This window comes from Sprattus sprattus (assembly GCF_963457725.1).
Source record: "Sprattus sprattus genome assembly, chromosome: 6".
Taxonomy (NCBI): domain Eukaryota; kingdom Metazoa; phylum Chordata; class Actinopteri; order Clupeiformes; family Clupeidae; genus Sprattus; species Sprattus sprattus.
The window spans coordinates 22,000,931-22,015,962 of NC_137925.1; the positions used below are offsets into that span (position 1 = coordinate 22,000,931).

At 39.4% G+C, this 15,032-nt stretch overlaps 1 protein-coding gene across 2 annotated transcripts in view; it reads right to left on the minus strand.

Moving 5' to 3' along the window:
• The window catches only part of LOC308367430 (septin-8-A-like), a gene marked incomplete at its 3' end in the record, with an annotated part of 15,536 nt that extends 3,702 nt beyond the window's left edge, over nt 1-11,834 (minus strand). For both annotated transcript variants that reach the window (XM_080841337.1, XM_080841338.1), the window contains exons 1-9: nt 11,728-11,834; nt 9,339-9,453; nt 8,876-9,071; nt 8,048-8,234; nt 7,538-7,699; nt 7,254-7,350; nt 6,578-6,746; nt 5,884-6,016; nt 4,797-4,987 (exon numbers count right to left, since the gene is read on the minus strand). In XM_080841337.1, the coding sequence (XP_080697463.1) occupies nt 4,797-4,987; nt 5,884-6,016; nt 6,578-6,746; nt 7,254-7,350; nt 7,538-7,699; nt 8,048-8,234; nt 8,876-9,071; nt 9,339-9,453; nt 11,728-11,757 (1,280 nt within the window). In that variant the 5' untranslated portion in view covers nt 11,758-11,834. The remainder of the gene's footprint in view (nt 1-4,796; nt 4,988-5,883; nt 6,017-6,577; nt 6,747-7,253; nt 7,351-7,537; nt 7,700-8,047; nt 8,235-8,875; nt 9,072-9,338; nt 9,454-11,727) is intronic.
• Nucleotides 11,835-15,032: the final 3,198 nt, after the last annotated feature.

The following is a 15,032-nucleotide window of genomic DNA, read 5'->3' on the forward strand; positions in this document are numbered from 1 at the left end:
ATACAGAGAGAAAGAGAGAGAGAGAGAAAGCGAGAGAGAGAGAGAAGGGGGGGGTCAAAAGACGCTGCTTTCAGACAAAGAGGGATCAAGGCAAAAGTCACAAATAGATAGAAAAAGAAAGAAAGAGAGAGAGGGAAAGCTAGGCGGGACAGACATGATCATATTAATATATTAATATATATATAAATATATATATATACAGTACTGTGCAAAAGTTTTAGGCAGGTGTGAAAAAATGCTGTAAACTAAGAATGCTTTCAAAAATGGAAGTGTTAACAGTTTATTTTCATCAATTCTTCATAAATTAACAAAATGCAGTGAAGGAACAGAAGAAAATTCTAAATTAAATCAATATTTGGTGTGACCACCCTTTGCCTTCAAAATAGCATCAATTATTCCAGATACACTTGCGCAGTTTTTGAAGGAACACGGCTGGTAAATTGTTCCAAACATCTTAGAGAACTAACCACAGATCTTCTGTGGATGTAGGCTTCCTAAAATTCTTCTGTCTCTTCATGTAAACCCAGACAGACTCGATGATGTAGAGATTAGGGCTCTGTGGGGGTCATACCATCACTTGCAGGACTTTCTGTTCTTCTTTAAGCTGAAGATAGTTGTTAATGACATTGGCTGTATGTTTGGGGTTATGTTCCTGCTGCAGAATACATTTGGTGCCAATCATACGCCTCCCTGATGGTATTGCATGATGGATTAGTATCTGCCTGTATTTCTCAGCATTGAGGACACCATTCATCCTGACCAAATCTCCAACTCCACTTGCAGAAATGCAGCCCCAAACTGGAAAGGAACCTCTACCATGCTTCACTGTTGCCTGCAGACTCTCATTATTGTACCTCTATCCAGCCTCCAGCAAACAAACTGCCTTTCTACAGCCAAATATTTCTAATTTTGACTCATCAGTCCAGAGCACCTTCTGCCATGTTTCTGCACCCTAGTTTCTATGTTTACGTGCTTAGTTCAGTCACTTGGCCTTGTTTCCTTGTCGGGGTAGAGCTTTTTGGCTGCAACTCTTCCATGAAGACCACTTCTGGCCAGACTTCCCCGGACAGTAAATGTCTGTACCTGGGTACCACTGGTTTCTGCCAGTTCTGAGCTGATGCCACTGCTTGAAATCTTCCGATTTCGAAGGTAAATAAGCTTGATGTGTTTTTCATCAGCTGCATTAAGTTTCCTTGGCTGAACACTGCGTCTACGATCCTCAACGTCTTCTTCAAAAGAGCTGGAACTGCACATTTTGAAACCCCTGTCTGCTTTGAAATCTTTGTCTGGGAGAGACCCTGCTGATGCAGTATAACTACGTTGTGTCTTGTTGCTGTGCTCAGTCTTACCATGTAAATGGATAAAAAATAAACATTTATTGTTTACATTTTTCAAAGCATTCTTAGTTCATAGCATTTTTTCACACCTGCCTAACACTTTTGCACAGTACTGTATATATATATGGGCCATTCTACCGAATTGGTGCAAAGTCAGGTCGGAAATATTTTGTTTTTTTTTATGTTTTATTCCCAAAACTTTGTCCGTATGTATATTGTACCATATCTAAAGTACACTTATCTAGTAAAAGAACAGTCAATTTTTATATTGTATTTTCAGAATGTGTTGGAATGTTTTTCCTCTTCCAAAAATTGTCACTACCGAAACATCACATTAACTATAGTAAAAAAGTATTATTATTGACCTGTTCAGATTGTGTTTCCTTCCCTTCTCTGAAGAGTATTTTTACAAATATTTCTTGAAGGTTTTCACAATGAAATCCATAAAAATGAATTTTTTACCAAATTTTCAAGTTCAATTTATACAATTCATCAAAATCTAAGTGCAATATTTCTTTGTAAAATGCAAAATACTGATCATATTGATTCCAGAGTTGTTGATTGATGAAATTGAACATACATTAATCCAATCAGTATCATAACATTTTAGTTGATTACTCAATATACTTAATTTTTTACAAAACATCCTGTGTTTCGGTAGTGCTGCACTGTTTCGGTAGTGACATCCAGTGTTTCGGTAGTGACTGCACTGTTGGATAGATGTTAATTTCTCTCCCAAAATCTTCCAAAAGGTGCTCTGGGCCGCCCTTTAGTCCACACAACACATTTATTAAAAAAATTATCGGATTGAACTACTTACCATTTCATTTTGTCACTACTGAAATCATCAGGTCACTACCATATGTTTCGGTAGTGACTGTTTCGGTAGTGACAATTCTAGCTAATTTTAAGCATAAATAAAGAATTCTAGCAAGCACACGGCTTTCAAACACATCTTTGAAGAGGTGAACACACATACAAACATAAGATTTTCCATGAAACCCCAAAAGGTTTACTTAATTGAAGAAAACATGCGTTTCGGTAGTGACAATTCTTAAGGTTACACGTCGATTTTCAGACTTTGGAACACATTTATATAAAAACTATGGGATTTAGCTACTTACCATTCAACCATGAGGGACAGAGATGCAGTGTCACTGCATGGTCAAAAATGTAGAGTCGTGGCTAAAACACAGGCTCAGCCAATGGACTAAAACTCTTGTGTTTCGGTAGTGACATGAAAACTAGGGACATGATTTTTTGAGTATAGAAAATTGATTTAAAAATTAAACCCACAATAAATCTAAATATTCCAAGTTCTGTTTCAACCCAATCATAAAGATCTTTGAAATTAAATCATTGAAAAAAATCTAAAAAAATTGAAAAGTGTTATTTAAAGGCATTGAAATTTAGATGTCAGGGTTGGGGACAGCTACTTCCCAATAGAAAGTACCCTATAAATGATGATTTTGTATATATTTAGCTTATCACTATCTCATGTAATGCATTGGGTTTATATAGACCATAACATTTTCTAATTAAATATCTATGCCTAAATACCTAATTGTTTTGTAAATAGTTTTTATTGTTGAGGGACTGCATATTACACGAATTCGGTAGAATGGCCCATATATATAGAGAGAGAGAGAGAAAGAGAGAGAGAGAAAGAAAAAACGGTAACACTTTCTATGAAGCCCAGCGTTATAAGGCCCTATAAGGACATTATAAGGGCCTTAATAATGACTTATAGCGATTGCTACAATGACTTATAGCTACTTTATAACTACGTATAATGTCTTCATGATGACTCATAATCACCTTTATGATACATTATATCAGTTCATTATGAATGGTTATAATTAAAGACGGAATAATGCATTAAAAATATGTGACTGTCGGGTAACACTTGCTATGAAGCCTGCCTTTATAAGGTCCTATAAGGACATTAATGATGACGTTTAAAAGTAGCTATAAGTCATTGTAGCACTCTTTATAACTATGTTTAGCATCTCCACAATGACTCATATCCACTGCTCTGAAACGTTATGTCAGTTAATTATAAATGGTTATAATCTAAGATAAAATGATGCATTATAAATATGTGATCATAGGTTTGTGTGGGTAATCATGAATCCTATGAAGCCTGCATATATGAAGCACTATAAGCACATTCATAATACCTTTAAAAACTAGTTAAGTCATTGTGGCACTCATTCTTACCTTCTCAGTCCTACGTCTTCTACCTTCTTGAGCGTGCTCTCAGGTCTGAAAGCTGTATTACCATCGATGTTTGCTTGACTGGTTGATGAACAGATTTCATTGGTCCAAAAGCGTGCGGTGTCAAAGTTATGCTTTTATGTAGACAACTTTAATATTTCCTCATTTCTGCAACTATCAGTATTTATTGTGTAGGGACATTGGGTTTGGAGTAATAACAGCAACTCTGAAGTTCAAAAGTATTAGCCCGAAATCTTTACAATGTGTTTTTGTATAAAGTCTGAGCACTTCTAGAAAGTTTTAAATAAAAGGGTTTTCATCTGTATCCTGTTGTATTTACTGTCAGCACTATTAACAAGTTCATAATGCCTTATCTTCTCTTCTCTTCTCTTATAATAATCTTATATCTGTTTAAAACAACATTACCCTTTTGTCACTTTACTTAAAGCTGACAAAGTACACTAATAGAATCTTATATCTGTTCATAACAACACCACCCTTTTGTCACTTTACTTAAAGCTGACAAAATCCACTTATATGATCTTCTAAAAGTTTATAATATTCTATGTCTGTATAGCAGCCTAGTCACCATACTAATAACCATTAATGAATATGCATAATATATCACAAAGGTAGTTATGATGTGCCGTGAAGACCTATATACATAGTTATAATGAGTGCCACAATGACTTAACTAGTTTTTAAAGGTATTATGAATGTTCTTATAGTGCTTCATATATGCAAGCTTAATAGGATTCATGATTACCCACACAAACCTATGATCACATATTTATAATGCATCATTTTATCTTAGATTATAACCATTTATAATTAACTGACATAACGTTTCAGAGCAGTGGATATGAGTCATTGTGGAGATGCTAAACATAGTTATAAAGAGTGCTACAATGACTTATAGCTACTTTTAAACGTCATCATTAATGTCCTTATAGGACCTTATAAAGGCAGGCTTCATAGCAAGTGTTACCCGACAGTCACATATTTATAATGCATTATTCCGTCTTTAATTATAACCATTCATAATGAACTGATATAATGTATCATAAAGGTGATTATGAGTCATCATGTAGACATTATACGTAGTTATAAAGTAGCTATAAGTCATTGTAGTAATCGCTATAAGTCATTATTAAGGCCCTTATAATGTCCTTATAGGGCCTTATAACGCTGGGCTTCATAGAAAGTGTTACCGAAAAAACAATAAGAGAGAGAAGGTCTTACTTCTTCTTGTCCTTGTCCTTTTTGATGGAGAGCTGTGCGGAGCCCTGGAATGCTTGGCCCTGCAGCGTCTCTGCCGCCACCTTCCTGCGGTTGAAGGAATTCATGTCCTCCTCCAGGTCCCTCCTCTTCTCCTCCACGCTCCTCTTCTCCTCCTGATGGGTTCGCTTCAGCAGCTCAAACCTGTCGTGCAGCTAGCCGCCACAGCCAAAGCCACAGACACAGACACAGCCACAGCAACCGCCACAGCCACAGACACAGACACAGACACAGCCACCGCCACAGCAACCGACACAGCCACAGCCACCGCCACCGCCACAGCCACAGCCACAGACACAGACACAGACACAGGCAAAGCCACAGACACAGCCACAGCCACAGCAACCGACACAGCCACAGCAACCGACACAGCCACAGCCACAGACACAGACACAGACACAGACACAGACACAGACACAGACACAGACACAGACACAGACACAGACACACACGTTGGACCCCATTAGAATTAGGCTACATACTTCACCACCTCTTCACCTCTGAAGAAACATTCTTTATGTTTCATCTTAATAGCAATATTATGCCTTCAAGACGTTCATCAATGAAGGTAGTGCACTTGCTCATCTACATGGGGGGAATTGGTAATGTTTAATGCCCGCAAATTATGGCTTTTTCTGTGGAAAATAATAAACACTGATAAAAAAACATAAAAATCTTAAAGTACATGTGCACATGGATGCAGTGACTAGTTTTAAAGTACATGTGCACATGGATGCAGTGACTAGTTACCCTGTGACTGATTCTTGAGGTAGTCTAAAGATGTGATTTTGTCCCTGTATGCCTCAGCCATTTTAGATCTGTGGCATGAACTGTAAACTTGCGTAAAAAAAACTGTGACAGAAAAGACATCTACATTATCAACAGCTGTCCACACCAACATAAATAGCTCAATGTTCAATACATACAACAGTGATATTTCAGAAAAACCTGCTTATTACCACAATCTGAATGTCAGTTCTTACTTATAGATCATAGCAGAGAAAAATGTGATGATGGTTTTGAATTGTTGTGCTTCTATTTCAACCCTCACCTCTCTCTCCTTCTCTTTCAGCTCTGCCTCGGTCACCTTCACCCTGTTTACAAACATCTGTCTCATGCCCTCTTCCTTGTGCTGCAGGTCGCCGAGGAACTCCTTCCTCTTGGCCTCATACGTTTCTTGGAGACTGGAAAGGAGAAAGACGGGTCAAGAGGGGTTTGGGCAGTCATGTGCAATAACATCGTCAACAAACTACAACTACTACTAAAAGCTTTCAAAACAAAACCTGCTAGTAGCTGTCTGGTCGGCGTATATGTGCTTCAAATTGGCTATGTTACTATTCTACTGTCTGTGTGTGTGTGTGTGTGTGTGTGTGTGTGTGTGTGTGCGTCTGCGCGTGTGCACGTGTGTGTGTTTCTGCTTTGGATGTGACTGCAGGGAGAAGTATGATGTATGTATGTATCTATGTAGCATTGCACTTCACCATTTCCTCTCCACCATCTCTCACCAATCAGAAACATCCTGAGCTCCTACATGAGCCACAGTTTGCCTTGTGAGAAGCAGATACTGACGTGGTGTGGTGTGGTGTGGTGTGGTGTGGTGTGGTGTGGTGTGGTGTGTTGTGGTGTGGTGTGGTGTTGCGGTGGGGTGGGGTGGTGTGGTTCGGGGGTGCGATGCATTTCGTTGCGTTGTGTTGCGTTGCTTGTGGTGCGGTGCGTTGCATTGCGGTGTGGTGTGTTGTGTCTACCTGAAGGGCTCGTGGTCGGGGTCTGTGTCCTTAAAGCCCATCTCCTCCAGCTTGCAGCGGCGGTAGAGCTCGTAGTGGCGGGCGTGTGTCTGCTCCCTCAGGTCCTCCATGTTCACCCGGATCAACATCTCACGCAGCCGCACAAAATCACAGTGGCTCTCGTTTTCCACTGCAAAAAAAAAGTTGATATTGAAAGCGAGTGTTATTCCATTTGAACTGGCTGTACCACTATAATGACTATAACACTTGGCTGGCTTTTTTCCACCTCAAAAGAGGTCATTATAAAGCAGCTGCCTGCTGATTTAATCAATACAGCTACGGCCTCTTTCATAGCACATATACACTCACAGAGTTTAAAGGTTAAGAGAGACAACGATAAATAAGATACAACAGCAGGCACTGTGCAGCGCATATGGAATTTCTAAACCACTCAACAACTTTTTTAGACTGGTCTCTGCACTTATTGGGATGTTGACTTAAATGGGCAGGGGGGTGAGGGATTATCTTGGATTTGATTCTACAATGGATTCAGAACTAAAATGGGAATCCCACACAGAATGGCGACCTCGGACCGTTTCTTCAAAATATGATAAAACACATAAATAAAAACAAAAGCACTACGAGAGCAGCGAGTGCATGACACACAGCCGTCTGCGTGCGCTATGGAGCGGCTTACCCTGTACTACTCCCCATGGGTACTGTCTGGCTCTCACCATTTTGTTTCCCACTTTCACCTCTTCGCTGCTCCCCACCACTGCAAAGGGCAGATGAGCCTGCGAACACAAAACCATTCCCACGTCAACACCGCCCCCTGCTGGACAAACATGATACAGCTTTGAACAGCCATGCTGGCCTATGTAGGAACAACATGGGCAGACGGGTTTCATTTTTATATCAGAATAAAAATATAATAATGCCTGTATGGGGAGGGAGGGGGGGGGTTCTCCATCAGAAACTTACATTCATAGAGGAGTTGATCTCTGCAATAGCCTCATCTTCTGCGGGGAACTGGTAGATCTGAACGCCGTTGCTCACCAGCTCACTCATCACCTTGATCTTGAACTTGTGAAGCTCACTCTTGGATATGGTGTCGGCTTTTGCAATGATGGGGATAATGTTTACCTGCGTCGTCAAAACAAAAAATACTCAAATGAAATACTCGAGAGACACAGTCAGTTCTCACTGCCTCGTTGAGGAGAGGTTGGGACAGTGTTAGGTGGTTGGTGCATTTTGTCAAGCTTTTCAATAATGAACAGCATGAACAGAAGCTAAAGATGTCAAAGGAACACATATCAAGAAGGGAAACAGATCAACAACATTATGAAATTCTGCCAATCAAAACTTAAATGTATTGCCGTTTTGTACGTGAATGACAGTAAACAAACATAACACCAACAGACGTGAACACACAAGTAATTGCCCTCATACAATTACATACAACTGACGACTGACATGTTGAACACAAATTACCTTACTATCCAGCTTTTTCATGGTGACCAAATCCAGTGACTTCAGTGAATGTCCCGTGGGTGCAATGAAATATAAACAAACGTGGATCCTAGTGTCATGGTAGTTGAAGAGGGAGCGCCTTATTTTCAGTTCCTCCTGAAGGTAGTTTTCAAACTGTGTGTCAATGTAGTCCACAATGGGTTTATAGCTGTAAGGGGAAAAAAGAGAGATGGCCCACTGTATCTATAAAACCCATTTTCTATTTTGTCACTAATCTGACTGCATTCTTATTCTAGTGAATGAATTCAGGTTTGTTCAAACACAGACGTGGCGGGGACATATAGCTGCGGTCTTCAGCTGCTCAGGATTCTAAAAATGATTTTGTAATAATAAAATGAAATAGTGAGAAAAATACTAATTGAGTTACTGAGCCAGAGTGTAATCCAGGCGTCTCTGCTACAACAATGGTTTTGAGCGCCGACAGTTTGATTCAATTTAACTTTTTATTTATTCAAAAGGAGGCACATTAAGATGAAATAAACAGCTGATTCAGTCAAACACAACAACCAGCGGGACATTTTTGTGTCTTCGTTTTGTAAAATGCGGAAAGAAATGCCTGTGTATCTTTCCAGATAGCTTTAGTCAATCCTCACCTTCGGCTTTTTCTTTCACTTCCATTCATGCCCACTCAAAGACAAAACTGAACCACGAGCCAACACTCTCTACGCAGGTTGCAGTGCCAAAAAGTTTAATCCACAAGAGGGGAAACTGAATGTGAGCTGTAAGGTATAATTCTCACTATAAAAACCTCAGAGCCGTCACAACGGTATTGTTTAAATTCTGCCGTACCTTTCTTCCTTGTTGATTTGATCTCCAAATCCTACAGTGTCCACGATCGTCAGTTTAAGGTCGACACTGCTCTCCTGGAGGTCATAAGTCCTGGGTCGAAGCAGCACCCCGTCCATGTAGTGACTGGCTTCCTCATTCTCAAACGTGGTGTTGAAGAGGGTGTTCATTAATGTGGACTTCCCAATGCCAGTCTCACCTGGAACAGAAAGAATTTCAGTATTTCATTTTAATCTAATATATTACAATAACGTTGTGTCACCCTGGATAAAATAATTTGCCAAATTATTAAATGTACAAACAAAAGAATGTAAAAGTCATTTAAAAGTATCTGAAATTTGAATTTGAGCTTGAAATAGAATCAAGATAATTACTTTGAATTTAACTCCAGATAAAATCACAAAATGTTGTGGTCACCATTGAAAAATAGAGCCAGGCATCAAATGGCAAGGACGGCTGTGCTCACCTACACACAGGATATTGAAACAGAATCCCTGGGACACCGATTTGCTGACCAGCTGGTCAGGAAGACTGTCAAAGCCAACATGGCCGCCCAGACAGAGACTCCTCATCCCTTCACTCTGCAGAGAGGGAAAACACCATTAAATTCACCTGAATCGGAACATGTGGCGGTCCATATAACTGTCAGATCCGTGAACATCATGTTGCGTATCCACACTTGTACTCATTATGCCTCCATGGCCATGGGAGGTCATAGTTTTAGGTGCCTATTCCGAGCACAATACATCCTTCACAACAGAATCTTTACCCTCTAGTCGTCAATGGCCACACACATCCATGTAAAAGTGCAATTACCAAATGTGTTTTGTTTCCTAAATGTTTTCTTCAATCGACATCATCAAAAAGAAGGGTCATTCCTTTTGTATGGTATGTTAACCTACATACTGGGGAAAGGAATGCTACTTAGCTGTTGGGACCTGCCACTGCACCTCTTCCCAGGTCTTGATTTTACTACTGACAGTCAAAAAAAGGCTCAGCAGAAATGGAAAATGTGCTACCAAAACACTCACATAGATGGTGTGCACCCGTTCACAAGTAAGAGTGGAAAATTCTGGGCACAAAACCACCTCTGTTCAAATATGATGCTGGAGGTGGGGGAAGGATACCCCACCCTTATAAAACCTATTTTAAAATGACCAAAAACACAGCTGCAACCAAATATTCCACAGGTACAAAATTATTCCATTCACCGCTACAGGGAAGAGAAGTTAAACCCAAGACAAAACGAAATGTCCTCCATACAGTTCATCAAATGGGAAAAGGTTGTAAAAGTACCCTACAGCATAGAAAACATTTGCTGAGTGATGTCATGTTCTTACAGCACAGAACAGAGGACGTGCCAAGCAGCATATAAGATTTGCTTTCTGGGCACAATCTGTCGGGATGGACCCAAATGTTTTATTCAGGCAACTGGAAATAACATAGGAAAAATATGACAGGGACATTGCAGAGAGTTACGATGCCCGGGGGGGGGGGGGGGGGGGGGACATAAATCAAGACACAGGAAAATCTAAGCAATACGTCCAACAATGCCCTTAAATCCTTCAGTACCCAACGCCCTCAGATAGCCTACTTGTCAGGGAAACATGACCCTTCAGCAGAGCTGCAGCATATAGTCCTCTGTGGCGGATAATTCATTTAACGCACAAGTATAAGAAGGTTTAACGAACTTACGGCATTTAGTGAAAGTCTTCCTTGAAATCAATGTTAAATCAAATCGTTTCCCTATATGTTTATAAAAAAAAAACAGTTTGCCCTCTTATGTTTACGATCTCGCAGATGCTTGACCATATGTCATTACTCAGATGATGGAAGTATCATCCAGCCCCGTCCCTGGACTAGCGGAAGGCGACACGCCGAGCTGCACAATACACATCACACATATGGACGGCTATCCACACAACAATCATGTGTTCTACGGCTATGGCGCGCCTCGACGCAGAAATCGGGCACAAAGAGCCCTTTATTTGGTAGTTATTTCACAGGGCCAAGCCATTTCCATGGCCCCTGCCCCGTGGAATCACCCCCTGCCGGAGGAACAAATACTTAAGAAGTCCCAACAACTTCATATGCCATACAATCGATTCCAGTTATATTTGGTTAATACTACTAAGTTTTCTAAAACTGTTCGCTATGTGTTAATTGGTTATCATAACCACACTTTATATAGAGGAACATGTGAAAATTCTCAACAACCATAGCCATAGCTTGCACATAGTGCGCAATAAGGAAAAGAGAGCAGGTTCGGTGAAGTTCTCACACGCTTAAATCCCAATCTGGCTCAGGTAATCACCACTGATCTGCTTATGTCATGCACCAACCACAAACCGTTAGCCACAATCATTTTCTCGGCAAAAACTCGAAATTCTATTAAATGTACAACCAATGTATAGAGTCTAATACTGACTTACATCACCATTGTGCGTGCGTGTGTGTGTGTGTGTGCGTGTGCGTGAGTGTGTGCGTGCGTGTGTGAGGAGCACAGACTAGCTGGGTACTGAGTACAAAAATATCCTAGGAATTTCGTATATCAAACAACACTCACACAACACTGCGCTGTCAAACCAAAAAGATACAACTGATCTTCAGAATTTGGTGACATTGATCCAGTTGTAGTAAACCATGGCGAATTGCATCACTACTAGTACGAATAACTCAACACTTGCTAGCCTTACCTTGAAGCAGGAGATGCTAATTTGCCTTTGCAACTATCTATCCACACCCCCTTATCTGGTGTTGACATTCTATAGATGGAGCTACTATGCCTCCTCGGGCATAGTATGCACACAATTGTATTACAGACATCTCTGACGATAAATGTAAAAGTCACTTACGGCTAAAATGTCTAAGTCGGTGGCAGCCATTGCAATGTTAATGAAGACGTATCAGCCGAACAAGAGATTTTTTAAATTGGCTCCTGAGCTCCCTGAGTAGAGCTAGCTGCGACTCGGTCGGTCTTATCCAATATGGCTTCTTACTAGAAACTCCCCCTACGTTTTGGAATGTCATTCTTGCATCCTCTCAAGTCCGGACAGGCAAGTTCTTGGGCTGATCATAAATATACATAGAACTATAAAACAGCGTGACGCTTATAGAGTGCATATATTCTACCTTTGTGTAAAAAACACATTTAGCTACAAGCACGTATTTTGTTTTGCATGTTTTAAGCTAAATCAAAGTGCACAAACTTTATATTGTTTTTAAAATTCTGACGACAAGACATTCCTCTTCATTATTTAAGCACAAGCAGCATTTCTAATTGAATTAGCTACAATTCAAGATAGCCAAACTAATTAGCCATATCAAATACACCTTTGGGGGTCAATGCGGGGGGGGGGGGGGGGAGCTACATCGGAGTGCATTGAATTATACAATTAATCTGGTTACATTTAAAAAAAATAAAAATAAACTGCTAAGTGAGCTCAATTGAATGTATGTAAGCTATGCTTCGATTTGAATGTCAGTAAGAAATACAGCGCCCAACCATTTCCCCCATCCATGAACACTGTAGATAGGACGACTGTCGACAATTGTAGATATAATGAAGCTTGGTACTTTAAAATTGCCTTTAACATTAAAACAATAATAGCAAACATACCATTTATACTTCTGCGAGATTAGCATTATTATGGCCTAGATATATACAAGAGCAAGTGTAAGTCCAAGAGCAAGTCTAAGACTAATTCCTCAGTATGTAGCCTATAACTATGCTACAATTGAGAACTGAGAGAAGCTGAGGCCTGAACTAGCAGCTTTGTCTCCAAGACATCATAAACATCTATATTCTCTGGCCACTAGCTGTCACCATTTCACCATATTCATATTGTTTACATTATACACAGCCAGGAATTTGGTTGGCAAAATTGCCTTAAAGCAACACTATGCAACAATTTGACACTTTTTGACCATTTGAGTTATGATTTTATTGGCAACTAGATTTGGTACCATCCTCAAATTAATTTTGATAGCACATGCATGGTCATATAAAAAACAGATGAACACTTTTGTCTTTCACACTAGCCATCCAGGATATGCCTATGTAGTTCTGTTTCAGGCTGGAACAACCTGCAAAAATGGAAGAAAAGCTTTCACAGCATGATATTGCCAGCTACTGCCAAAAGACACCAGTTAGTGTGTTGTAAAGCTTATATAAGTGCCAACTGTCTGTTGATGGTGTTTGCATGCCTTTTAGGTAGTTAGCTTGCTAGTTTTCGAACAAAACTACTTATTGCTGCTTTAGGAGCAATTATTGGATCACGCATGGGCTACAACACAAAATGACAAATTAGCAATCAACCAGATTTCTGATAGATTTTTATTTCATCTAGGTACTTCAACACAGCACAACATCCCCATTGACTGTAAAGCAATTGCCATTTCAAAATACCTTCCCTCGCAAAAAAATAACCTGTTTACATAGTCGTAAACTGTCCTTTTATGTAACATATCTTGAATAGATATGTTACTTTGGCAAATAATATACTGCAGTGAGAATATTGGCACTTTAAAAGTAGAGCAGTAAAACATGAAATTATACACTTGTTCTAGAGAGCTGGATACCCTTTATCTCAATGACTAAAGTTATGATCTTAAGAAAGACTCTTACTGAGTTTACCTAAAACAATGGCAGAAGTGTACTCAACTCTGCTGTGCTTTTAATGACTGTTTGTGGCATTTGTATCCGTCTGGATAAGATTGTGCTACTGTTCCCCATGGATACGTACTATATGCAAAAGGTACGAACTTTGAGAAGGAGGGACACTGCTGCAAGATAGGTCTATTTTGTGCATTCAGTCCCATGGCATGCAGTTTCAAACATGGTATCTTCACAGTTGTTGGTAGTATAACCACATAAGAGGCATCCCGATTTTGAGTACAAAAAAGCAAGGCTACGTTCAATAACCATGAAGACATTTAGACATTAATTTGATATAATCTCTGTACGTATGATTTTAGAACACCAACGTATTGTCAACTATATCCCCGATATCCACCTGTAGTCGTAAATGTAGGCTAGATTATAACATACATTAAAACCTGAAAATATATATTACTTATATATAAACAATATATAAGTACATATATATGTAAAACACAATCACTATATGTGACATAAAAAAAGGACCTTATATTATCAATCAAATGGAATGTTCAGAGGAGACACAACATGTCTAAAACTCATGTTTACAAACATACACTAAGACGTCTTAAAGACAGACCCTTGCATGGAAAATAAATCTTTCTGAGAAATTATATGATGTACAGAATAGCACAAATATTCTTATATCTGGAAAGATCTTTTACAGTATTTTCATACCAGGACAATGTATTTAATCTTAAATAACACTTTAGAGGGAGTACACAATAGATAATACAGCAGTTTAAGTCTAGCAATACAACCTCTTTACCAACCACAGAACAATTATCTCATTCATCATGACAAGATTGAACTACTTATAGGAGTCAAAACTATACATTTCAACACACAGGATGTGAAACATTTTCCGAAGTCTAACAGCACCACTGAGGTGGTTGTGAGTTTCCCAGAAGTGAGATGTCATCTTTCAACCACATTGGGCTCCTCTTTGAGTGGGCCGGGACTGTCCATGTGCTTTTCATTAACGGATACAGGCAAATAAACAAACAAACAAACATGCACGCATGTAGTCAACCTAGACTTGATGAATATTTGGATACGCATGGGCTGACCTGGCAGATAAAACCCTCATGTTTGTGTCCTTAAACTATAACCTTCAGGAAAGCTCATTGAGAAAACATACAATGAACACACAGGGACTTTGCCCACTAGAACTCAGCTCAAAGATCCATACAAGTTGTCCTAATATGGCTGCTGGTTTGGCCTAGAACTCAGCTCTAAGATCCATACATGTTGTCCTAACATGGCCGCTGGTTTGGCCTTGGACTTTCATATAGGACATATAGACTTAGAAATATGACCTTATATAACATTTTCCTCCAATCAACTTAAAATGAATACATATATTTGTTTTGTTCATGCATGGTCGGCAAGCAGAATACTAGCAGTATCCATATAGTGTTATTTTTTTTGCTGGACTATGGAAATACATACATACATGTTGTAGATTTTGCATTTGCAAAGCACCAGTAATATTCAAAT